General features: G+C 42.2%; 1 protein-coding gene across 2 annotated transcripts in view; it reads left to right on the top strand.

Moving 5' to 3' along the window:
• LOC137651320 (uncharacterized) overlaps positions 1-27373 on the top strand; it is a 144786-nt gene that overhangs the window by 53966 nt on the left and 63447 nt on the right. For both annotated transcript variants that reach the window (XM_068384596.1, XM_068384595.1), the window contains exons 4-6: positions 7897-8180; positions 18265-18379; positions 26193-26402. In XM_068384596.1, the coding sequence (XP_068240697.1) occupies positions 7897-8180; positions 18265-18379; positions 26193-26402 (609 nt within the window). The remainder of the gene's footprint in view (positions 1-7896; positions 8181-18264; positions 18380-26192; positions 26403-27373) is intronic.

The raw sequence follows: 27373 nt of genomic DNA, 5'->3' as shown, positions 1-27373 counted from the left end.
CACTAGTATGGGAGTATTGAAGAAAAGAAAATTTTCAATTTTGCAACAAGAAGGGAAGTCATACAATTCTCCTTTACTGAAAGAGAATTTGATTCCACACTTGCTACTTGTAATGATGCAGCCCCTGGACCCGATGAAATTCCATATGCAGTGATTAAACGTGCCTGTTAATACCAAGTTATTTATTTTAAGCATTATTAACAAAATATTGTATGATCATAGTTATCCAGGTGTTTGGGAACTAGCCATTATTTGAGCCTTTTTAAAACCTGGTAAGGATAAGTTTTTAGCAGCACACTATCGACCAATTGCATTGACATCTTGTTTATATAAATTCATGTAGAGAATGGTCAGTGTAAGACTGAAATGTACCTGGAAAAGAAGGGTATTTAAATCACCTATCCAGTGGGGATTTAGAAAAATGCACTTGACTGATGTGTTGATATGACTTGAGGGAGTCCGCTATTTGTGAAGCCTTAACTTCCATACAGCACCATGTAACAGTGTAACAGTCTTTTTTATCTTGAAAAGGCATATAATACTTCTTGGAGGTATGGTACACTTTAAACCATTGATAATTTGTGATTACGAGGAGAGCTACCATTGTTCATTTAATCATTTATTTCACATAGATTTTTTCAAGTGAGAGTGGGTGAAGCTCTGTGGGAGAGGAAATGTCAGAAAGGAGGAGTTTCCAAGGGTAGTGTGCTAAGTGTAACCCTGTTTGCACTAGCCATTAATGGGATATCCTCAGTTATTCCTCAAGATATTCTCAACACTACTTGTAGACGATCTCTCCATACCATTTGCTGGAGCTAGAATGGCAATAGTTGAGAGAAAACTGCAACTCTTGATTGACAAAAGTATTCAGTGGGCTGATATTGTTGGGTTTAAGTTTTCGACAAGCATAACTACGGTTGTCCATTTCTGTCATATTCTGGGAGTACATCCAGACCAGGATATATACATCAAAGGTCAACGGATCCCATGTGTAAGTGAAGCTAGAATTCTAAGGTTGATATTTGATTGTAGGCTTACATTGGTTCCTCACTTTGAAGCCTTAAAAGTAAAATGTCTTGAGGCTTTGAATCTGTTAAAAGTTTTGCCCCATACATCATGGGGGTCAGACTGCAAAACTTTTTCAATTATACAAGGCCTTAATTTTTTCTAAAATTATTTATGGGTGTGAAATAAACTCCTCAGCCACCCCAAGCTGATGAAAAGTTTTAGATTCTATACACCATGCTGGTATCAGATTGTCCACAGTAGCCTTTAGAACTTTGCCTATCCAAAGCCTCCTTGTTGACGCTGGAGAATTGCCTTAAGACTTTTACCGGATGTTTTCTATTGTCCGGTATTGGTTTAGGTTGCAAAGACTTCCTAACTCTTTATCCCGTCAGACTGCCACTTTGTAAGGCATTGTAGATATTTTCAGTTGCACCCAAAATGTCCTCAACCTTATGGTTTCCAGGTAAAAACATTAGTAGATAGTCTAGATATAGGTAGAAATAAAGTGTTCCCAAGTAGGATATCAACCCCTCCGTGGAAATTACCAGCAATATCTTTTTGTAAATATTTTATCGGCATAAAAAAGAACATGACTAACTTAACCAGGTCACTCTTTATGGAACTTGTTAAAGAACATAGAGAATTGACTTTTGTATACTGTATACTGATGGCTCCAAATCTGATGCTGGCTTCGGATTTGGAGTATATAGTGCTTTAAATTGTAGAGTTGCACTTCCTCTTGTATCCTCTATGTTTACTGCCAAACTATATGGCATTCTAACTGCTATTGAGAAAATAGCGTTAAAAGACGAGGGCAATTTTACCATTTTTAGTGATGCAAGAAGTGTCCTACAAACTTTAGAAGATTCTGATTCCAATAACCCTTTAGTTTTAAAGATTTTATAGCGGCTTTTTATTATTGGACTAAGGGGTATAGCAGTTGAATTTTGTTGGGTTCTGGCACACGTACTGTAGATGTGTCTGGAAATGAGAAGGCAGCTTTACTGGCAAAGAATGCTACAATTGAGTTGCTACCAAGAAGGTATCCCATTCTCTGTAATGATTCTTTACCTAGCATTAAGAATTTGGATTATGATAATTGGCAACAACATATGGATAATTTAGTTGAAATAAGAAGGGAGAAATAAGGGATTTTGACGAAGGAAAAATCTATTTCTGGGCGAGAGACCTGTGCCGCCCAGTGAAATGCTCCTTATGCACCATTTCAAAGGAATATAACTGCTAATATTACCAGAGAAAAAATGTATAGGAATGCTAGGTTGAACTAGCTCGCTCACCTAATGGTGTCGGTATAGACTGGGGCGAAATACCAGAGGTCTCGTACCATTTAGACTTCTCCTCTTCGAAATCCCTCAATAGTGAGGTGCAGTTCAACCTCCCCTGCCTCGCAGACCAGTACTACTAACTCAACCCACGCTTGCCCATCACTCCTTTCAAGCACCTGATTCATATAAGTCCAACGTATTTTTTCTCGTGTTTTCCCTTGGATTTATCATCAACTTTCTCTCGATGGCCGATTCCCAAGATACCCCATCGAAGTTAAGTACTTTATCCATGAGTTTTAGCGAGATTGGGCAGTGTAAACTTTGTTTTTATTATTGAGAAGTGTTTATATATGAGCGGCGTCCCCGTTCTTACTTTCGCCTCTGCCCTTTGTCTCGTTAGTTCGTCCGTCATTAATATTCGTTCGAACCTTTAGGAGTTTTTTCCTTATATTCATATAGTACACCGACTTTATGCTTTCATATAGCATTTATTTTATGTTATCCTATGATATCGGTGTTAGCGTTTCATCAGGAGTAGGTTATGTTGGTATGCCTGCATTCGTGCATGTTGGTGGATAGCGTCACCATTGAGATTGTTTCGCTAGTTTTAGGAGCGTTAATATCGACCATCTCACTTATTATTAGTAAAACTTTTTGTTTTATTACGCTCCACCTAGTTTTACATTTGGTTCGAGTGGGACTCTCGCGTATTTTGTTGTTTTTACTGTTCGATCTACCGCTTCAGTAACTAGGTTGGTACCCCTGCTTTCCATCTCCTGATGGCATCATGCTCTTCCCTTACCACTCGCCCGAGTCCCTCTCTCGCCATATTTTTTCTGCATGCCTAACCTTACTTACGTGATTTCGCTTTTAATTCATTAATTATTTTTATGTATTTGTGCATTGATATATTTATTGCTTTACTCCGTTATGATCATATTTTTGGGATTTTCATGTCATGTTGAGGGGATCTCCAGTTGGTAGCCCTGTCTACCACTGCGCACTGGCGATTCCCCGGTACCATTACCCCCCCCACAGGTTGGGGAGGCTATTCCATCCCCCCCCTTCAGTGTACACCCTTCCTCTCACTCGATGGTTGTTGGTTATGACATACGGGTCAAGTATGCTTGTACCTCAGTCTTCCCTCAACGTTCCGACATATTGAGGACTGAGTATACCAATGGGGTATGACTTAGTCTCATTCATTCATACCGGGCGGTTTCGTCTTCCCCCTCCCGTCGCCCCGATTGGCCATCGGTCGGGGAGGGGGAAGGCCGGGACCACCGGGGACTATCACACGTGATTAGTCGGTATAACTGCACCTTGGTGTAACCGAATGTTATATCCCTTTGGGGATACAACATGATGCCCCGAAAGTGGGAGACTATTTTTGTTGTCTCCGTATTGGTCACACTCGGTTGACACACGAGTTTCTGCTAAATGGCCAACAGTAATCGTATTGCAATAACAGTTTGGTACCTTTAACAGTGAGGCATTTGTTGACCGAATACCTCAATTATAGCAACTTAAGAATTGGATATCTGTTTTAGGCTCGAGGTGAGGATGGCAGGTTCATCCTTGCCAAAATTCTTGGACATGATGTGTCGTACTATGCTAGTGGCATTTTTAGATTTATTTCAGAATCACGTCTTCTGAAAGCTATTTAACTTTTATAATATCTTAGCTTTTGTGGTTTTAATTGAATATTCTTTTATTCTTTATATACAGTGATACCTCTGGATACGAAAGTTTCTGCTTACGAAAAATTCAGGATGCGAAAAGTGATTCGAAGATTTTTATGCCCCAGGATACGGATAAAATTTCAGGATACGAAAACCTTAGGAGATCCCAACTCTTCGCCGAGAGTAATTTTAAAAAGCGCGCGCCGCCAGACTTTGAACTTGGGTAGACTCACTTACAGCCTCCCGCTCACCCATTGGTTATCTCCCTACTCAGACGCTAGCTGACGCCATAAGATCCTGCTTTCCTATTGGTCGGCAACTATCCCAGCTTGCCTACGCACGGGCGTTCATCTCTCTCTCTCTCTTTTCGTTCCGACCGCGGTATCGTTAACAGACATTGTGTTGTGTGCTTTCGCTTGTTTGACTTAGTGTTAATATACAGTACATTCGTACGCCACGTGTTATCGTTAATAAACATTCGTTACTGTGCACTGTACTGTATTAGTGTTTACTATACATAGACTGTATATAACGTTACGTAGTGTATTATATTACGTATTACTGTAGCCATGGGTCCCAAGAATGTTGCCGAAGGAAAGAAGAAGAAGACGATGCTCTCGATGGAGACGAAACTTGAAATCATTAAAAAGTACGAGTCTGGCATGCGTTTAAGTGCGATCGCCAAGGAGTATGGCCGGAATCCGTCTACGATAGGCACCATCCTGAAGCAGAAGGCGGCCATCAAAGCAGCAACACCTTCTAAGGGCGTCACTATTTTCTCCAACAAGAGAACGCACGTGCATGACGAGATGGAGAGGCTGCTTCTTGTGTGGATCAAGGACAAAGAGATCTCAGGAGACACCATCACTGAGACTACAATTTGCCAGAAGGCCTCCGCCATTTTCGGTGATCTCGTGAGTGCTCAGGCCGAAGAAGGAGCAGGAGAAGGAACATCCCAGCAGGAACCCCCAGAGTTTAAGGCTTCTCGTGGGTGGTTCGAGAAGTTCAAGAAAAGGACTGGCATCCATTCAGTGGTACGGCATGGGGAGGCAGCCAGCTCGGACACGAAGGCTGCCGAAGCCTTTGTTAAAACGTTCGAAGAGTTGACTCTGCAGGAAGGCTACAGTTCGCAGCAAGTTTTCAATTGCGACGAAACTGGGCTTTTCTGGAAGAAAATGCCTCGTCGGACATTCATCACGGCGGAGGAGAAGAGGCTACCCGGACATAAGCCTATGAAGGACAGGCTTACCCTTGCTTTTTGTGCAAACGCCAGTGGGGACTGCAAGATAAAGCCCCTGCTGGTGTACCATTCAGAAAATCCCCGAGCCTTCAAAGCCCACAAAGTCATTAAGGAGAACCTTCCCGTGATGTGGAAGGCGAATGCAAAAGCCTGGGTAACGAGGCAACTGTTCATTGATTGGGTGAATGTCTGCTTCGGTCCGACTGTCCGAAAATATTTGGAAGAAAAGCGCCTCCCTATGAAATGTCTGCTGGTGTTGGACAATGCTCCAGCTCACCCTCCTGGCCTCGAGGAATATCTTCTGGCCGAGTATTCCTTCATAAAGGTCCTGTATCTACCGCCTAACACCACCCCTCTCCTCCAGCCCATGGACCAGCAAGTTATTTCTAATTTTAAAAAATTGTACACGAAGCATCTCTTCAAGAGATGTTTCCAAGTCACAGAGAGTACAAACCTCACTCTGCGTGAATTTTGGAAAGATCACTTCAACATCGTGATATGCCTCAAACTCATCGATCTCGCTTGGCAGGAAGTTTCGAGGCGTACCCTAAACTCATCTTGGAGGAAGCTGTGGCCTGATGCTGTCTCTGCACGAGACTTCGAGGGGTTCGGGAAGCCTGGAGGAGAAGCCGAGATCGTTGACGATCCTGAACCAATTCAGCAGTCTGAGGTGGCTGACATCGTACATCTTGGTACGTCCATGGGGCTGGAAGTTAGCGCGGAAGATATCGATGAACTTATCGAGGAGCACCACGAGGAGTTGACGACGGACGACTTGAAGGAGTTGGAGACGATGCAAGTGAGTGATGTTCAAGAGCAGTTCTCTAGCGGTGATGAGGAGGATGTTGCACCTTTGAAAATGGCAGACATTAAGGAAATTCTTGCATGTTTCCATAAAATGGCAGACTACGTCGAAAAGGAACATCCAGAAAAAGTTTATACCAACCGTGCGCTTCAACACTGCAATGACGTTTGCCTAACGCATTTTAGAAATGTGTTGAAAAGTAGGCAGAAACAAGCTTCAATGGATAGTTTCTTATTAAAGAGGCCAGCGGTATTAGTAGGCCAAGACGAAGGTGAAAGTAAAGAAAAGAAACAGAAAAAAGAAAGAGATGAAGAAGTAGAAGGTGAAAGTAAAGAAAAGAAACAGAAAAAAGAAAGTGATGAAGAAGTAGAAGAGATTTAGAAAATAAGAAAAACGTAAAGTTATAAAAAAGCAAAAAAAAAAAAAATTCAATTTTAAGTTTTATGTTACCGTTAAGTGTTAAAGTAATTTTTTCTTTCATTTTATAGTTTTCCATACGTAATGTTAAGTGTTAATTATTTCTGCCATTTTTTTATTTCGTAAAGTTTAAGTGTTAATGTGTTAAGTGTGTAAATTACTGTACGTAGTCTGTCACTTGTTACGTTTTCTGCCTTGTGCCATCCTCCTCTGCCGCGACTTCGCTATCGGACATCGTCTCAATCAAAAGGTAAGTTTCAACTTTTTTGTTACACTAATTAACTGTAACCTTTTTTTCAGAGTGTACAGGTACAGTATCAATCATTAATTTAGGTGTACGTACAGGTACAGTAACAGTACACCTTCACTGATCTAAATGCTTTACGTACATACAGTACCGTAACTTTTATACAGTACGTACCGTAGTAAAGAAAACGGACCGTTTTCTTTGGGTTTGGGGGGGGATAACTTGGCTATAACTACATTATTGAATAATCTCATAGTGGTTTCTGGAATGGATTAGGCTGTTTTTAACGGTTGTGTTAATTATTGAATGATAGAAATGGCTGCAATGCATGTTTATTACTACAGTTTAGCGTGTTTATGAAAGAAAAGGTGACTTTTTATAAGGCTTGGAACGGATTAGGCTATTTACATGTAAAACGCGACTCAGGATACGAAAATATCAGGATACGAAACCGCATCCTGAACGGATTAATTTCGTATCCTGAGGCATCACTGTATAATGAATTATATTGGCGCTAATGACCTTAGATGTCAGGATGCCAGAAAACTTAAAATCAATCAAACAATCAATCATGCCCCGAATCAGGGACCAGCTATAGTCCATTTCTTTTAGCGAGGCAGATTTGCACTTACTCGCAAAGGTGCCCTTTTAGCTTGGGAAAGTTTCCTGATTGCTGATTGGTTAGAATTATCTTGTCCAACCAATCAGCGATCAGGAAACTTTTCCGAGCTAAAAGGGGACCGCTGCGAGTCGGTGCAAATATGCCTCGCTAAAAGAAATGGACTGTAGTTGATCTTGGACTTTCACCCACCTAACTGTGAGTGTCCATAGTAAAGACCTGAAAGGTTTGTATTTGGTGCCGGAAAAAATAACAAATTTGGAAATGATTTGTATTTTTCCAAGCCATACAAACCAGAAGCTCTTAACGCATACTGGCCTGCCCATCACCCAACCCCCAGGAAGTCCTGCCTGCAATTGCAAAGGGGCTTGTGTATGCTATAGTACTGCTTGTGTGAGCAGATTGGTTGGTCTACCCCCCCCCCCCCTTAATTAGTGGAGGGGAGTAGCACTTCGTTAAAAGTTTTACAGCTAGTTTCAGCTGTCGCCGAAATATATCTCCATTGCTCTTTACAATGGAAAAATACAAATTATTTCCAAATTTGTCATGTGAGTAATTTTACTGTATTAATTATTATTTTTTAAAATTTCAGTGGCAAGGTCAGGAAGTTGTATTCAATAACATGCTCATTGTCACTGCTCTTAAAATTGGAATAGAAAGCCTTTGGACACCTGATAGATTCCAACTTTTTATGGAGAGTGAATTATCGGAATTAGTCTCGTGGGTTTTTCCCGATGAAGAGATCTGCTTTGCTCTGAAAGAACTTGACCAGACGGAGGTCGCTTTTGACTATTTTGCCAGACATTCTCCAAACTTAGAGAAAGTTTGGATGCCGTTGAGTGATAATAATAGTTTTATCAAATGCTGCAAGCTAAGGTATGTAGTGAGTTTTTGATACAAATAAAATTCTTGCCCTGGAATATAAAGTTAAAAATATATAAATGATCTTGATAAATTGGGTGATCCCCCGGCCAGACTTTTGTAACATCCCATACGGCAAGTTGGGTAAACCTATGGCATATTAGCCCAAGACTGTATTGTACCTTTCTTATATCTTTCAAGATAATGGGATGAATATAAAGATATAATTTTCATTCAAAATTGATAAAGATAATTTTCAAGAGATGGGAGTTGAAACTGTACAGTAAACATTTTTGCTTTTCTTCTTCCCAGTGCAATGGAGTGATTTTATGATAATACAATTAGTATAAAAATGCAAAATTTCATTCTCCGAGATACATATACAGTATTGAAAAGAATGCAAAATAAAATAAATGGTTATACATTTTTAGAGAATGACACACATTATAGGCAGTAACTGCGTTTACCTGTATCCATGAATAATTTAAATCTAATTCATCTAGGCAAAGGAAACTTTTATAAGGAAAAAGATGTGAAAAAATTGATGAAAATAACTTACATTAACTTGCACAGATAGAATGATTTATTGCCCATGAAGCATTGCTAAGGTACATCTTTGAGATTCAAAGTTGAAAATATGACAGTTCCTGCCTATCATGTGTGACATAAAATAAGATATATTGTTCAGAATTTGGAAATTAGTTTTTTAAGTTTTCTTTTAATTTTGTTCTGTATTATCTTACTTTAGGTTTAGGAAATAAGAAAGATTGAAATTCATTAAGTTTTATGGAAATATCTTCATTGCCGTACTTTACTTTCTCATTATCTTCGGTAAAGTCACTTTATATCCCCCCTCTTTGCAAAAGAAAACCATTTGCCCCAACACCCACAATGTTTTTCTATTCAAAGGAGGTATGAGAAGACAGATGTTCCTATGCATATACCAACCTTTAGTCTTTTAAGATAGGAAATGTCTTCAGCAGAACAGGAAATGTTGAAATAATTTTTGTTCCGTAACCGAAATACAAACCATGCTATTTACATTGGGTTTACTTTCGGCGTAGCTTAAATTGACGAGCTAATAGATTTTAACCAGGGTTAACTACCCCTGCGCTAGTTAGCGGTGGTAGGGGAAGGAGTAGCTTGCTACCCCTCCCCCCCACACACCGGTGATTTGCTTCACTTCACTTTTGGCTTGGACAATGAACAGACGTGTCTGTCTATCGTCCTCGTTTTGACAGCCTTAATTTTTTTTTTTTGCTTTTCTTTAGCTGTGTGTGTTTGAAATTGGTCTCGCCCTTGGATGTCCATCATGCGCAAGTGCCCTGGTATTGCCAGTCGCCCTAGCGGTACCTTCATGTCTGCGGTGGATACTGATCCTCACACCCTTTGCCCGCAGTGTCGAGGCCGACAGTGTGATAGAGAAAATACATGTAGTGAGTGTAGGGAGTGATCTGCCTCCCAGTGGGAGAGGTTTGGCCGCCGGCGTAAGAAGAAGTCCAAGAGAGACCGTTCTCCTTCTGGGGTTGCCTTGAAGGAGGAAGGCTCTCGGGACTCTTCTTCCGCCGCCCAAACCTCCTCCGAAGCTCCCCCTCGTCCGGCTCCTAGTGAGAGACCGCCGAATGGGAGCGCAGGCCCTACTTCTGTTTCCTGACCTTGGGGTGTGGGAGAGGGCGTCGCCTCCCATAGCGGGGCGGCTCCCCCTCCTCCTCCGGCGGAGGTTTTTGATAATGATCATGTGTCTCATGATGATCTTTTTCAGCTTTGGGCTTCCTTGGGGCTTAAGGGCCTGCCCTCCAAGGAAGCCCTGTTTGACCTTGTCCAGTTGGGGGCCGCTGTTAAGCAGTCGCGGGTAATAGCAGAGGTAGACCCTCTGTCCATCGTTGACGTGGTGGCAGAGGCTTCCGATGGGTCTGGTCAAACCTCTGCGGCTCCTAATGTGGATGACGTTGCTGAAGGCTCTCCTCCCCCTTCCGTATATCCTTCGAAGGGGGAAGGGAGTCCCACGGGCTCTCCTGTGGCTAAGCCTCCCCCTTGGGGGAGCGCTCTGACTGAGACTCCTCTTCGGAGGACTGATGATCCTGACGACCTCCCTCGTGGCCGCCTTTGCCGTAAGGCTCATCGTCCGCTTCGCCGCAAGGGCCTCCCGTCTCCCTATAAGGGTGCTAAGAGGCGCCTTTTCGAATCTTCGCCTCTGTCCTTCGATGGGGACTCTCCTCGCCGTAAGCAACCTGCAGCAGCCGCTTCCTTAGACCTTTCCGGGGATCGTTCTCGTTTTCCAACGCCTTCCAGACCTTCCGCTTCCGGTGCAGATGGCCAGCAGTCTGACCTCGTCAGCCGACGGGCAACGGTCCCTTCGGGGCAAAGGGATGTCGCCCACGGTGTTGGTGCTTCTCTTGCGCGTCAAGGTTCCCCTGCGCGCCCTCCTGTGCGTTCACGCGTAGTAGCGCATCAGCGCTCTCCTGATCGTCAGCGTTCTCCTGATCGCCAGCGCTCTCCTGATGATCGTCGCCCCATTGCTCGCCAGCGCTCTCCTGTGGACATCGAACATCCTGCTGTTCCTGCTGTGCGCCCAGCGCGCCATCGGTTTCCTGAGCGCACTAGATCTCCTGCCCGTCAGCGCGCATCTGCGCTTCCAGTTCCTGACACTCGCACAGCTGACCTCAACCTCTGCAGGTAAACCATGCTTCCTTGTGCTCCTAGTATTAAGCTTAATACTGTCGCGTCCCCCATACCCTGACGAGGTGGTATTGAGAACGTCCTATCCTGGATTCCTATCTAAAGTACTCATGGTCAACTTCATAGGACGAGTCACGCTCTTTCTTCCACACACAACTTATGTAGGCCACACGTTCCTTGCGAAGCAAGGAACTTGTGAGGTGCAGGGGCTCCTTTTCTCAAGTGCTACTCACTGGGAGGCGGAGCCCCCGGGTAAAGCCAGTCAGTAAGGCTGGGGACTTTCCACCCTTCCTAAGGGGTAAGTCACCCAATGTAAATAGCGTGGTTTGTATTTCAGTTACGGAACAAATGACAAATTCGGAGATAATTTGTATTTTTCCTAACCATACAAACCTTAGCTATTTACTCATATTTGCCCGCCAGCCCTGTCCCCCAAGTCAAGTCCTACCTCTAAGTGAAGTGAAGCAAATCACCGGTGTGTGAGGGGGGGAGGGGTAGCAAGCTACCCCTTCCCCTACCCCCGCTAACTAGCGCGGGGGGGGGGGGGGGGTAGTTAACCCTTGTTAAAATCTATTGGCTCGTCAATTTCAGCTACGCCGAAAGTAAACCCGATGTATACAGCTAAGGTTTGTATGATTAGGAAAAATACAAATTATCTCCGAATTTGTCATATTGAAATCATAGAGGTATTTAGCAATAGGTGGTGAGCATGGGAGAATAGACCCACCCACTCTCATATCAAAGATTCTTGGCCTCTGTCCTGGCTGCAGTATGTAAGGTCATTCTGTTGCATTCTATGCATCCTATCCAAGATTGTTTAATCTTCTTTTCATCCCATTTACTTTAAATAGTTGATATTGACTTCGTATTAATGAGACGAAGGAGGTATGAAAGTGAAAGATGGACAATTGGTTTATGGTTAAACATGTAATTGATTCTCACACATTGCACCTAATAGGGGGTATTATTGTTCGCAGTTCTCCATATATGTTTAGTGTAGATTGTGGGGTCTTTATAAAGATGAGAGTATTCTTTGTGGAGTGGAAAGGCTAATTGTTCTCCCGAAATATTCCCGGTAATGTCCATTGCAATGCCGGATACACTGTTTAGGACTTTGTTCTATTCATTGAGGTTACTCTTCGCTGAAGCTTCTTGGTACACATTCTTGGCTTGGTCTCATGAAGTATGATTCAGGAGCATGTAGAACTCTGATCTACATTAAGGAGTTTGTTTCAGGTTTGGTATAGTGTTGCACTCCAGCAATTGCTTAAAGTTCATCCTTGCAGACTGCCAACATTGAGTAGCCTAACGAACGCTTGGTCTTTCGTAGGTCATGCAGGTAGGCACTTTCATTTTGAGAGATCTGGTAGATAAGGCTACTTCACCCCTTTTCCCCAGTAACCCAAGTGGTGACTCCAGTGATAACAGAGGTGATCACAGTGCCAGCAGTATCTGTAGGCTTCTACTACATTGGAAGCAGTGCTGAAGCTGGAATGAGTAAAGAAAACTCTTGGGATAGTAAACCTGTGTGTTGCCCTGATTACCCCTGTTCCTGACACACTCCTGCCTATTGATAATGTGCCTGTGACCCTAAACCAGTGACTCCAGCTCTGTTTGAGTGCCAGCCTACCACTTTCCCTTTGGCATTGATTCTCAGTTCTGTTTTACCACAATCTCTGGATTGTCGTCAATTGGGAGAAGCGTTTTCAAGCCCAAGAGAAGGACTTGGGTACCTGGGGTTGATGATAGACTTGTTTGCAACACACCTAAACAGGAAGCTCCTAGTGCACTGTTCTCCAATTTCTAACCAGGCAGCAGCGATTGAGGATGTTCCAACATCCCTGGAGCAACTTAGGTGGTTACAGTATTCCACCGTTTTGTCTGATTTGTAGGGTCATCAACATTGTTGGAGACCCCGAACATCAGGATGACCCTGGTGAGCCAATCTCTTTTGTCAGCCCCACCTGCAGAGATTTTACAACTCTGATGTCCCTGTCACTTCACACGTGAAGGGCTTTTCATGCACTGCAAGAAGGATTTCTGAATATTTACGCAGATCTTCTGCAGTAGTCTACAATGGGAAGTGGGCCATCTTCTGCAATTGTCATTGGTAGGATGGCTCTCCGGTCAGAGCTTCTCTGCCAGTTATTGCTTATTTCCTAGTCATTCATAGCTGGGAGAAGTACCTCTCAGATAAATAGCTATTGCTTAGCCCTGACCAGGTACTGAGACTAAAAGGGCTTTCCACCTCATGGGAACTGTCCATGTCTTCCACGTGAACTTCAACCTCTTGAACAAGACATCATGGAGGTCTGTAAATCTCTCAAGAGATCCCCATTAAAATCTCTCAAGGAGGCATCAGATCACAATCTGACACAGAAGATTGTGTTCCTACTTGCCCTGGTATTAGTGAAGAGTCTGAGAGTAATACTGCATTGCATATGCCATTGGCCATACTAAGGGATGCTAGGAGGCCTCTTTTTTGTTTTTTTCCTCAGTTTATAGGGAAAAGCACAAAATCCGGTGATTCAGGAATCCTAGGTTCGAGACCTTCCCTATCACCCTTATGAAAGTAACTAGCATTAGAGGTGATCAGCTGTTTTGTCATGTGATGGTCTTGAGATGCTACCTCAAAAGGACTGTGCCCTGCACTAGACCAAAAACTATTAACAAAGTTCTGGGAAGGTCAAGAGACAGATCTCAAAGAACACCATCTATTTCTGGCTTCAGGAAACGATTAGGTGTTCCTGTGCCTGGGATGATGCTCAAAGAATTGCACTCTCAAGAGTGAAGGCACATGAAGTCGGGAGTGTCTGCTCAACCTTAGCCTTTAGGAAAAATCTGTCTGTGACACAGGCCATGAAGGCCAAAGACTGGAAATGCCAGACAACCTTCATTGCCACTTTCAGGAACACTCCTACAGGTCACTGGATACCTTTTCTCAGAGACTGATGGTAGCCAATAATCAGGTGGTGTAGTATTGCATTTTACCTTTTCTTCCCCTCTCTTGGGATGCAGCAGTAGTGCTGTTACGTTACTGAACTGGATACTGAATGGACAAAGGACTTGTATACATATTCTTTAATCATATAATGCCAATACACTGAACAACATGCTATGGATATAGATTCTTCATTGACTTAGCTACCTATTTTGTTGAAGACCTACCCTAACTCTGTTTACATCCCTAGGCACAGTTGTTAGGGCGTTGATGAGTCACGACTTTCTCATCTCTTAGGACCATAGTTCATCGAGCTCTCCCTGGTCAGTAAACCAAGCCTGCTTTGGTCATAGGAACGTCTCCCTCCTAAGGATGAGTTTTGTATTGAAGGTCGATGGTTTTTTTTATTACTTGTAGCAACAAATCACAAATTTTAAAAGTAATTTGTATTTTCCCCAATCATACAAACCTCGGACCTTTAAGTTCACGCTCTGGTTCAAGGCCTTTGCAAGCATTAGGTCAAAGGCATAGTGGAATTCCCCTTATGAGGTCCTTGTTGTTCAGCCATGAGGCTAAATAGTCTTTTCTTGTTCTACTGGAACCAGCAGGTGAGGGGTATTGACTCTTAAGTCACCACTGGAGGGATTGCTGGTGGAGACACCCGCGAGGTACAAGCTTTCCCAATGATGAGAGATGTCCCAGAAGACGTTGCCAAAGTTAAGCCGGAGGTTCTTGTTATGAAACTATTGTGCTACCTGAAGTATCTGTCTCATAGAGGACAGAATCAACCAGTAGCCTTGATACCTCAGCAGATGAATCTTGTTCTAATGGGCCCAAGAAGAGCTCAGCATGAGTGATGGCATGAACACTTAAATAGCATTAGACAATCCATAGTACAGAGCTTTGAATTAGTACAGTATAGTACTCTCTGAGAACAAAGCGGAGGTCCTTTCTGTAGGACAGTTTATTGGTTTGCTGAAAGTATGTATTCTTTATGTCTGTAGAAAGCATAAGTATTCTCTACCGATGAAAGACCTTGTTTTGGTAGATTGATGACTGATCTCCAGCCCTAAGTTGACTAAACCAGAAAAAACATGATTTTAGAAGCTTGGAGAACAGTCTTGTATGACTTTTGGTGTTATGTGTTTTCATCATCTTACCTCTGCTGCTATGATTTAAGCTCTTGATGATTCCGGATGGTAGGTCTTGAATGTCATTGGTATTTTGGGGAGAGGATGGCTAGAGAGAATGAACAATAGGAGACATCTGTCACACAAGCTTCACCACTCGATTCTCGCCTCAGTGTCACTGCTAATGTTGTTCAACGGCTTGACAGACATTTCCTCCTTGCTGCACCTGTAGGAGGGGAATGTAGACTTCAGTGTCCCCTTCCTCCATTTCTTCCTCTTAACACTATTTCTGGACTGGCCAGGTTAGGGGAAAAGGCAGAGCGTTGTTGATGCCTTCCCTGGAGGAGGAGACTGGAGATGCAAATCTGGCCATGGACTCTGCAGGAGTCTTCATAACCTAGGACTTCATGGGAGGGAGTCTGTTTGGTTTTCTAGGTGTAAGTGCCTTTGAAGAAAAGGGCCTCTTAAAGGTAACTGGTCAATGGATTAAAGTGTACCCCCACTCCGCTTTTCCATTGTGTCATCCGTTTACCTCTGCAGGAACAGGACTGGTGTTTCTAACACTCGTATTTTCCTTAGCACTAATGTCACCTCTTGCCCCACCTGCCTGGCAAAGTGAGATGCAACGGCATCCTTTCTTGTAAAGATCTAGTAGACCAACTAATGCACCAAGAAGGTCACAGATTTGGCACTCTTCTCATGGTATGCCAAATTCTGGGTCTTTGAAGTATGCCACTGCACCTGACCAGAGGTTGATCCAGGAGGTTGTGCGGAGGCTGACGATGGAAGCAACTTCCATGGCAGGAGGCTAAAGGGCTGAGAATGACATGACCTCTTGTTTAAATCTCTCTACTGTAGTCCCTTCTGTCAACATGGGATCTTCTGGATGGCTGGGTAGAGAAGGGTCTGCATCCTCTGGTATGTAGAACAGTCTTTGTTGAAAGTGTTGGAGGTAAGATCGTGTTCGATCTGATAGAGCATGAGAAATTCCTGAGTCCAGAAATGTGGATATTGACGCTATCTAAAGCACTCCGTGCAGTTCCGACCCAGTCAATTTTCTTGTGTGTTACAATCCTTGAGGGGTCCCAAAGTGCCAATCAATGATTGTCCTCTGTCCCTTGATGGAAGTCATGGCATCCTCCCCAAGTACCTCTGCTTCATCCTAGTATACTAGTATACTAGTTCTAAGCCATGTTCTTTAGAACTTCTAATCCTTCCTAAGTCTTGATGAGTGATCACACTTGCTTCAGCTTGGGGTCATGCCAACGGCTTTAGTCTCCTGAGATACCTGGACGATTGGCAGATTCTGTCCTCCCAAAGGTTGTTGCTTCAGGATGGAGAGAGATTTCTATCCTATCATGGCGATCATGGTCATTCATAAAAGTTTATTCTTATGTCTTAGCAGATGATGGAGTACCTGGTTGTGCTACTAGACAAGCCTGCAGTGTGAATCTGGAAGGTAGCATGGCCATTTCTCTGAATAAGAACTTCCAGGTCAACCATGGCAACGCCTTCTTGGACACCTCTCGTCATTGGAGAAGCATATCCCTCACGGGCATTTCCACCAGCAATCGCTTGAGTGGTGTCTGAAACATCACAGGTCAGCAACTGAAAATCTTCCACACCTTTTTCTGTTAGAGCATGACTTACAGGACAATCTGGTCTTTTAGCTGAACGACAAGTTCCGCATCCTCTCATATTTTCTCCTCCTGGAGATGCTACTGTTGAGATGCATCCAAGGAGGAAATGACATAGCCTCAGGAAACTTGTCCGAAGAAGAAAAAAGTATGCACATCAACCTGTTGGAAATTCAAGCAGCACTTCTCGCATTACAAGCTTTCCATTAGTTTGATAAGACATTTGGTAGTGTTGAGCAACAATGCCACAGCAGTGGCCTACATCAACAACCAAGGGGACACTGTTTCAGTCCCTCTGCGAGTTGGGTAAGCAGTCACACACTTGGGCATTCAACAGTGCGGCAGAAGTGTCAATGTTTTTTCGGGGTGAGAGGATTGCACTGTACCAGCAGACATGCTCAGTTGCCTGGGACAAGTTTTAGGATGGTTATGATCCTGTCATCTTCCAGAAACAGACTTTTTGTACTGTGAGGTCACTGTTGATAGACATGTTTGCCACACAACTAAAGTAAAGTTCCTGGTTTTCTGCTCTCCAAATGCATCACCAGTGCTGTCGAACCCTTTCCAACATCTATGGGTCAACCTAGATGTTTACAATTTTCTGCTGTTAAGTCTGATTTGGCAGGTAATTGGTAGTATCAATGACTCAGAATCTTTTAATGACCCTTGCGGCTCCCAAGTGGCCACACTCCGAATGGTTCCTATACCTGCTGAGCCCCTAGTCAAGGTACCAAGAGAACCACCCCAAGGGCCCAACCTAATTTGTCTGTCCTATGTGTAGAGGTACCACAACTGGCATCCCTGTCACTTCACGGGTGGCTACTATCCAGCATCTCCTCAGAGTGAAAGGCATTTTGTGGTGCACTGCATGGGAGATGTCTGAATATCTGTGAAGATTGTGTTTAGCTGTCTATGAGGGGAAGTGGGCTATATTCAGTGTAAGATCCACTTGGCAACTAATAACTGATTATTTAGTGTACTTATGTCTAGAGAAGCTCCTGTCAGTGGTGCAAGTCTTAAAGGCTGAAAACCTTCACCGATTCCTTCTTTTGTGAGTACCCGAAGATCCCGAGTTACTTCTGACAAGGAATCTCTTGTTTAAGATAGTGGTTGTGACATGCATCTAGAATTTTCAAGTTATTTGTATTTTCCCTAACCATACAAACTTGTTAACTTAGTTAAGGTCAAAAGTGGCTGCTCAGTGGACTATCGGGTGGGTGAGCTTAAACACCACCTGACAATAGTTACCACCACCTAGTTATACAAGTTAGCAGCACGAGTTCCAGCTAATAAGCTTAAACACCACGCGACAGTAGCTACCACCACCTAGTTCTAAAAATTAGCAGCATGAGCGCCTGCTAATAAGCTTAAACACCACCTTACTGTAGCTATCACCAGCTAGTTACAAAATTTAGTAGCACAAGTCCCAGCTAATAGTCTTACTTTTATTAAAAGACTCAAGTTTGTACAGTTAGGAAAAATACAGTTTACCTGTACTTCAGAAATTTGATATTTTTCAACCATTTTTCATCTTTATTGAATGACTTGGAGATCAACTTAAGGTTGTGTAACATAGATTTTATTTTTCCATTTGATTTTTTTTAAGAATGAGGCATAAAGTCGATCAGATGGAAAGAGAGGTTGCTGTATTAATGAAACTATTTTACAAAATTGTGTTTTTTGCTCCCCTTACGCTCCGTTATTTGTTTCAGAAATCTGCGTATAATTGAGTTTGCTGGCGGAGTTTCGGATAAAATTATTTGCAATGCACTGTGGAACACTGGTAGCAAGAAAAGTGACAAAATATTAGACTTGGCATTAACTAAGGTAAAACAAGTGCCATTCTATCATGTTTGTTAAAACTTGTGATTAGGCTGAGTATTAATGTGATCTTATGTCATTTAGGGGAATTTATTAAAGTATGATCCTATGAGTATGCAAACCTTTATCTTTAAAATAGGGTTATGTTATCAACATCGCTGGAGTGGCTCATGAATCAATAGCTAGGTTGTTGGTAATGACAGGTGGCGCAAGGGGAAGCCCCGCCTACTTTTGATTTTGGTTGCTCTCTTCATTGTCAATTTTTTTCTTAGGTCTGTTTGATAAGTTTTGTATTATTATTACACATAAGGCAAACCATTGATCTTTATTATTAATATGACTTCATTGAAGCTGGAAACTATTGTTAACCCTTTTACCCCCAGGCTATTTGGAAATTTCCAACCCTTAACCCCCAGGGGGTTATTTTTTTCCCAGCGCATTTTGCAGTATATTTTTTTTTAAATTGCTCTAACAGCCTTAATTTTTGTCCTAGAGAGGTCAGGTTGGTCTCATTCTCTTGGAAAATGCCTGAATTTTCTCAAAAAATTATCAAAAATATGGGAAAAAAAAAAATTTATAGCATTTTTTTGCAAGGACGCACCGGTACGTCCATGGGGGTAAAGGGATGGCTTTTGTGAAACGTACCAGTACATCTTTTGGGGGTAAAAGGGTTAAACTTTTAACAGGATAAACATTGGTTGTGCGTTGAGCGGGAGTTGGGATCTCTTATCCAACAGGTAGAGCAAACCTCTCTCTAACTTCATCCACTGGATAGTACAGATGTACTTTTCAGCTCTTAACTTCATCCACTGGATAGTACAGATGTACTTTTCAGCTCTTAACTTCATCCACTGGATAGTACAGATGTACTTTTCAGCTCTTAACTTCATCCACTGGATAGTACAGATGTACTTTTCAGCTCTTAACTTCATCCACTGGATAGTACAGATGTACTTTTCAGCTCTTAACTTCATCCACTGGATAGTACAGATGTACTTTTCAGCTCTTAACTTCATCCACTGGATAGTACAGATGTACTTTTCAGCTCTTAACTTCATCCACTGGATAGTACAGATGTACTTTTCAGCTCTTAACTTCATCCACTGGATAGTACAGATGTACTTTTCAGCTCTTAACTTCATCCACTGGATAGTACAGATGTACTTTTCAGCTCTTAACTTCATCCACTGGATAGTACAGATGTACTTTTCAGCTCTTAACTTCATCCACTGGATAGTACAGATGTACTTTTCAGCTCTAACTTCATCCACTGGATAGTACAGATGTACTTTTCAGCGTCCTCATCTGGTTGTTTTAATCTTTTAATTTTCTTTCAAATTGAATAAATGCTCTTACAGACAGTCATGTATGAGGAATAATAATGAAAGAAGCCAAGTATTAGATAACTCTATGACAACTTTCTGTAGTTACTGCCATTATCCCACATACTTTTTCCTTCCAGGCGGCATGTCTGTTGCTGCTCAATCTATCGTGTGTGTATTTGCAATGACATTAACGTGAATCTAAGGAAGTTGGTTTTCCGTAGACATCACCGGTGCTCCTATTGGCGTAAGAATAGTTCTACTGCTGCTTGGTGTGAAAGGGAAGGGCACCACTTTTCTTCTTTTCTTCAGCGTCTGCCAATTCTTGAAGTTACTAAGGTCGAATCACCTGGTTGTACTGTTGTGGTCTCTTTCCTAGAGAGTGTTGTCATTGGCCTGCACGACTCATGAGGGCCAAACTTCAAGTTTTTCCTTCTCCCCCTCGTCATCTTAGTCTTTGCTTTAACTTCATGGAGGGGAACTTCGCTGAAACTTCTAGGAAAGGAACAGGTAGAAGTCATTTTTGTAGAAGTCTAGAATATCAATAGATAGAATAGAGAGAGTGCGTGCGATACTTAGAACTCCCTTTTTATAGTGTCGAAAGTAGTCCCATAGCGGGAAGAAACATTGGCGCGCGTAACAGTAGGGAGATGGTCTTGAATACTTTGTATGGATGTTCACACACACTTTACCTTTGCCCGGTCTTGGGCTGGGAGTCTTGATGGTCGAGAATTGTCCCAAAGTGTGAAGAAATATTGGCATTCTTTCATATCGGGGTATGAGATCTCGGGACCCCCTATTGCAGAGAAAGCCTCCTTAATCTCCCCATTCAGGAACCTTCCTAGCTAAGCAGTCCACCAACCGGAGCTTCCTGTGTTATACCTACTGCCCCAGTAGGCGTCAAAATCCCTCAGGAATTGGTCAAAATTCTGGCCAGTTTCTAGTTGGAAGATCCCAGGCTTGGGGCTCTTTCTAGAATCGAGGGCCTTGAGCAGGTCTGACAGATGGTGGTCTTACTGGAGGGACTTGTCGTTGTTGATTGATATACAGTGAGCCCTCGCTACTTCGCGGTTCGACCATCGCGGATTCACCACTTCGCGGATTTTTTTCATAACCCATGTATATACATATATCGCGGATTTTCCGGAAATTTCTAAAATACCGCGATGTGACCGATGGTGCGAGATTGGAGAAAGTAAGGAAAATTGAATCATGATTGATTTTCAATATAAATGAAACTTTGAGGAGCAACAAAGATATCATTTGTTAGAGAGATAGAGAGAGGTAAGGAATGGGAGGTAGTGAAAAGTAGCCCACAGAGAGAGAGAGAGAGAGAGGTAGAGAGAGAGAGAGAGAGAGAGGTAGGTAGAGAGAGAGAGAGAGAGAGAGAGAGAGAGAGAGAGAGAGAGAGAGGGAGGTTTAAATGTAATAAACAAAAAAATTGATAGGTTATAACACATTGGTGCTTATGTAATATCAACTGTATACTGTAGACGGTTTGAATAAGTTAAGAAATTGTATAAACGATACTTTGTTAGTGTATTCGTACACTCTCGAGCTGCAGCTAGATGTCAGCTGATCTAATCACAGCCAAAAGTAAAACAAAAAGAAGTCAACAATAATCGATTTTTAAAACACACCCGAAACTTAAAAACAAAAGTACATGCTTTCTTAATGTACAATTAACTATTTAAAGAGTAGCAATTTTCTAGAATAAGATGATGTTTCCCAAAAAATAGTGGTTTGCTGATGTAATCGGATGCCGTATTTTTAGCTATGATTGAAATGGATGTAGACTCGGCATAATTTTTTCGTTTCGTATTTAATTGACACTAAGAAAACTAATTTTAGTTTCTTCATCTAAATGTAAGTATTGTATAACACGAGAGAGAGAGAGAGAGAGAGAGAGAGAGAGAGAGAGAGAGAGAGAGAGAGAGAGAGAGAGAGAGAGAGAGAGAGAGAGAGAATGAATCAGCTGTTGTAATCAAATGGCGTGTTTTTGTTTCGTGAGAATTTCATCGCCACGACTATAACAACAACATACTGTAGTGAACTTTACAGTATTATACAGACTACTGTAATATGATAAAGTAAAATATTTGTAATCTATTTTATATGAAATGGGGCTTTTTGTTTTTGTTTAAAATTTACATTTACGTATGTAAAACAACTCTCTCCCTCTCTCTCTCTCTCTCTCTCTCTCTCTCTCTCTCTCTCTCTCTCTCTCTCTCTCTCTCTCTCTCTCTCTCTCTCTTAAATTGTTTTCCTGCTTTGCTACGTATGTATGATTTTATATAGATACGGTAAATAATATTTGTAATAACATATTTTATAAAAGCTTTTACTGTAATATCATTATTTATCACTTTCATCATGCGTGTTAAATGCCTTCGTTTGTTTACTGAGCGTACTTTATGACGCTGTCGTTTCAGGCGGCGTCATAAAGAAAAACATTTCATTTGGAAGTCCTAAGAAAAATTAAGTAAAACATTGGTAATAACAAAATCAACATACTGTACTGAATAATGAATATAATCGATGCAAAAACTAACCTATACACAGATGTGTAAATGCGTTTGTCTCTTCATTATGATCAGAGATAAACGTAAACAAAACATTGGTTGCCATTTTTTATCGTGCTTTTTGGCGTATTTAGGAAACGCATGATATAAAGTTGCCTTTAATATTTGTGCCTGTTTTAGTTTAGGGTACTGTAGTACATGCATTAAGTGTTCTCTACATTAAAGGGTAGTTTGTTAACAGTACTACGTACAAGGGAAGGTTTTAAAAGTCTGAATATACATGTTAAATAAATAGGTAAATATGGTGTCACTACTTCGCGGATTTTCACCTATCGCGGTCGGGTCTGGAACCTATCTACCGCGATAAACGAGGGTTCACTTTTGTGTCAGCTGAGCTGACACTGGAACAGGAGCTGGAACTGTCACCAGAAGTCTCACTGCCAGAAGCTTCGCCAGTTGACTCCTGGACAAGGTCAATGTTTCGGGTACAGTATAGCTGGTCTGGCCATGTCCTTGGCCTGGCATCTACTCTTTGGGATGGCCACTGTCTTGCCAAGAACTGCCTCAGCTGCAGCTGCTGGAGCCTTTTCCAGTCTGCCGGACATTGCTTGGTCACCCAAGAACTGCTCCTCTAGTCCACTGGCCGAAGTCCCTGGTGGACTAGAAGGGTTGGTTGCCAGAACAGGCAAGGAGGCAAGAGGCCCACACTAAGCAGGACACTCCCAGAAACCTGGTACAGGTGGGAGTACCGGTGAGAACCCCGGAGGGGGCTGAAAACTTCCAATCACTTCCAGTTACAGGAGTGGCCAAACCATTAATGTTTGGCCTTGCCGGAGAGATAATAAGGGCACTGTTGGTCACTGTGGCAGTAACACAAGTGGCAACATGGCAGGTTGGCGACGGCTCAACCCTCTTTAGCGCCGCCACCGGGAGTGTCAGGGACCTCACCTGAGTCGCCAGGTCACTAGCAATCAAGACGAGGCCCTCCGTATCCCGAATAAGGCTCCTCTTAGCTTTTCGACCCTTGGTCGATGACGATGCATTTCCTAAAGGGCTGGGCACCAAAAATTATGTTGTGGTTTGCGGACTGTGGCCAGATATAGCACACAGACTGCCTAGTGTCTGAATGCCAACCACACCCCAACATTCACTACACAAAAAGATAAAACGTTGGAATACCCAGAAATTGGGCAAAAGGTAAACGTTCAAGAGAACTGGGCACTGGGCACCACCCCTCGATTTTCTTATACTGGGCAAGGGGACCCAACTAGAACCTCAAATTTCCTTATTATCTTTTCTTGCCTTGAGCTTGCTGAATAAACAGGTAGTATGACCGTTGCTTTAATTCTATGGAAAGTCAGCCATCTATAATAAATAGCTCTTTCTTCTTTAGGTAAGATGACTGAGGGAACAAGGATCTCGGTATTCAGGTGACAGCTCTTCCTTATACTACAGTTCAGATGTTATAAATCTACTTGAACTTTAAAAGCCCTACCGGGTGTAGGGATCTGTTGCCAGCCACCTGTTAAGAATAAAAAGAAAGGAATTTTGAGTGATAATGGACATGACCTAACTAAATTCCTAAAACAATAATCAATAGTAAAATATACAATTACAAATAAAACAATTTGAAGATTTTGTAGTTTTTCTAGACAGTCTATCTTTTACAGCAGGATAGGTGAGAAACGAGACTGCGAGTCCAGAGAAACTGGTGAAGGTCGGGAACCAGGAGAACCATGAAGAGAAGGATCCTCCTAAGACGAGTGTTGCGATGACGAAGCGGAAGAGCCAAAAAGACATCTCATCCCCGAAGGTGAAGGAACATGTCTGAGGTGGAGAGGAGGGCGAGCTCAGCAAGGGCGGTGACCACGATGACGAGCCCCAGCAGGGGCAGGATCAGCAATCTGATTGGCAGCAGGGCTCCGAAGAGGAGTCTCTATGAGTGGTGTCTCTTGCGAACGAGAGAGGTGATCTCTCGCAAGAGAGACATACCTTAGACTTTACTCTGCCCCCAGAGGATGGTCGGCGAGGGGGGAAGCGCAGTCCTCAGCAGCGGCGGAAGGAGCAGAGGAAGAGGCAGGAACAGAGTCTGCCGTCAGGGCAGCAGACGAATTCTCTGACACCACCAGGTCGATAAGGACCAAAGGAACGCTGCAACTCTACACCTCGCTGAAGTAACTGCAGCAAAACCTCCTTGGAAGGTGGACCGGGCAATCCCAGGGACGGCCACACTTGCAGAAGAGGAGAAAGAGACAAGGATTCCCTCGGGGGAGTGGCGGGGCTGCTTCGCTAGGGGAAGCAACACTGTCTCTCGAGGACCGAGACTGTCCAGGGTTAAAGGGCTGCGCTACTACTTGATGGTTCCCTGGAGGAAACTGTTCGAATAGAAGCTTTGGAGGAAGATTGGAAAACAGCTGAAGAAGTTTTAGGCTGCATCTGCTTCGAAGAAACCTTCGAAGGAAAAGAATCCCTTATAGACTTTTTCTTTTGCCGTCGCCCAAACCTTTCCCACTGGGAGCAGACCACTCCCGACACTCATTACATTTGTTACTCTCATCACACCGCAGCTCCCTGCAAGCCAGACACAAACGGTGGGATCAGTATCCTTGGCGGACATAAATGTACCGCAGGAGTTGCCCTCATGACCAGGGCAGGTATGCATGGCCGCAGGAAGGCACAAACACACAGACTAGAAGAAAAAGCAAAAAAGAATTATTAATGGCAGTCCAAAAGGTGAAGGGAAGAGTGGTAACAACTGTTCTCCATCTGAGGCAAAAGCAAAATTAAGTACAATCACAGGTGTGTCAGTGAGAGGGGCAGGTACTACCTCCCCCCCACTAACTAGTGGTTAACCCTCACTACTTTTTAATGGCTCGTCCTTTCAGCTTCGCCGAAAGTAATATCCCTATAAATAGCATTGATTTGTATTCCAGTTGTGGAACAAATTTGATTTTTGTATGATATGCAATTGACATACGGTGCTTGCTGTACATGGGGACCTATATTTTGAAATGGTGATATTCTACATCAGTGGCTATAGTTTGTTTTACCATTAATTTTAGTTATAGTATAATATTTTTCTTAATATGTTACACAAGTTTAGTGTTTTTAGGTAGTGTAAATTTTCCCAGTTGTTATATTTATGGAGCTTGACATTTATAGATAGAAATTTATCTTTTTTAAATTGTATTTTGGATGTGACAGTGACCCAAATGATGGTACAAACTTTACATTATTCCAATTTACAACCACATCTGTTGAAATGATGGAAAAAAGGAGAGAATACAATTGTATAAGTATCTTATGGGAAGGAGTTATTTTGATATTGTTAGAATGCCACCATCCCACAATTTGTGGTAATGTTGTGGTCAGAACTAAGAATTCCTGGTTAGATTCACTGAAATAAATGCAATTTTCATAATCATTACATATTTCAATATTTGCTAACCGTACTTCCTTCCCAATTATAGTGTTTTTTTTATTAATTTTCAACACAAACAAATCAATAATGAATGCTAACAGTAATGAAGCAGGTTTGCCAAGTTTCTTACTTCTATTGCCTTATGCCTCACAAATACTGGCATTTTCTGCGTCAGATTCTGGTATTAGATGTCATAGGGAACGTTATTATAGAATAATAGGAGCAGGCTTTATTTTTCTTTAATTATATATTACATTTATAAAGCTACACACCAAATGGGTAAGCTCTATTGAATTTTGCGTAGGCATTGAAATAATGTATAATACTGGGATTGATTTTGGTAAAATAAGAGATTGTAATTTCCTATGAGAACTTTATTGTTTGTTGTCATCAATGGTGAGTTAAGGGCCAGTTTGCTATTTTTTATTTAATATCTATCCAAGCATATTACAAATCTGAAAGTTCAGTCATCTCAATATAGTATAGAAATGTAAAAAAAAAAGTTAAACATTCCCATTCTGATAAATTATTGATATTTTTTCCTTTATTCACAGGATCATAAATCTTGGAATTTGGCCTTGCCTCATCTACAAGTTTTGAAAAACAATATATTTAGACACGAAACTATAAATTCTACGATGAGAATAACTCTGGGTGCAGCTGCCTTTGCTATCCAACCTAAGATGGAAGAAGTGGAATGCCGTCTCGAGTGGGGTACTTACGAAGCTATTGTGCATTTGCTCGACATGGAGGCAAAGCACAAGGTTAGTAAGTTTACGGTTCAGGTAACTTAACATGGAAGAGATTTCTGTATACATAAGTGTATTTGGCGTATTTCTCACTCTTAAGGTAGGCATCTACTTGTCTGCAAGTTGACATGCTTTACTAAATCTATTTGTAACATTATTAAAATTTGACACTTTACACACAAAATTTATTTCAAATTTTCTCAAGTAAAACGGACGCATATGAGATTACTGCTTACAAATCCCCTTGCAGAGCTACTGTTAATAATACTAAAAGTATTCTCTTAGCAACACCTTAGCACTCAGTTGGATTGCTTTTTGCACTTTACATTACATCACTTTGTGTCTCTCCATTATTTTATCCTACCTCTCCCAGGTAATTTTGCTCCAATTTTCACATCCGAGTAAAGAACGAATTCTTTGTAGTAGCTATGGAATTAGAGAGATTGGAATTTGTAGTCTTGTAGTATGAATTCATGATAGTAAGCATTCCATCTAAAGGTAACTTTTACATCTTATTGCCTCTCATTCCATTCTCATCCCATTTTCAAAGCATTGCCCTTTTAAATCTTGTTTTATTGTGGTAGCCTTTTGGAAACGTCCCTGTCTGGCGATCTGCTAGACTGTGGTTAGAAATCCTCTCAAGGTCGATGGTTTTTTGTAGTATCTGGAACTTCCGTCTTTGGGCGGTAAGGATGGGGATTTTAGGGGAGCCTAGAGGTATAGTACAGTGGTAACGTGCTAGCCTAGTATTAGCATGGCAGCAGATCGATCCCAGCCCGGAACCATGAGTTTAAGCTGTTTACTGGGAAGGCTACTGCTGTGGTTGGGCATGCCTGGCTGATGTTCTAGTGAGCATCTATTCTGATGAAACTGGAACTGAAACCAGACACCTTTACTGTTACCTTTACCTGATGAGTCATCAGCAATCTTTGCCTGGCTCTCTGTGGTCCTAACTTGGATGGAGAGGGTCTTGGGTACTGATGTAT

The sequence above is a fragment of the Palaemon carinicauda genome, chromosome 12 (genome assembly GCF_036898095.1).
Source record: "Palaemon carinicauda isolate YSFRI2023 chromosome 12, ASM3689809v2, whole genome shotgun sequence".
Classification (NCBI taxonomy): Eukaryota; Metazoa; Arthropoda; class Malacostraca; order Decapoda; family Palaemonidae; genus Palaemon; species Palaemon carinicauda.
This window is presented reverse-complemented; position numbering and strand designations above follow the sequence as displayed.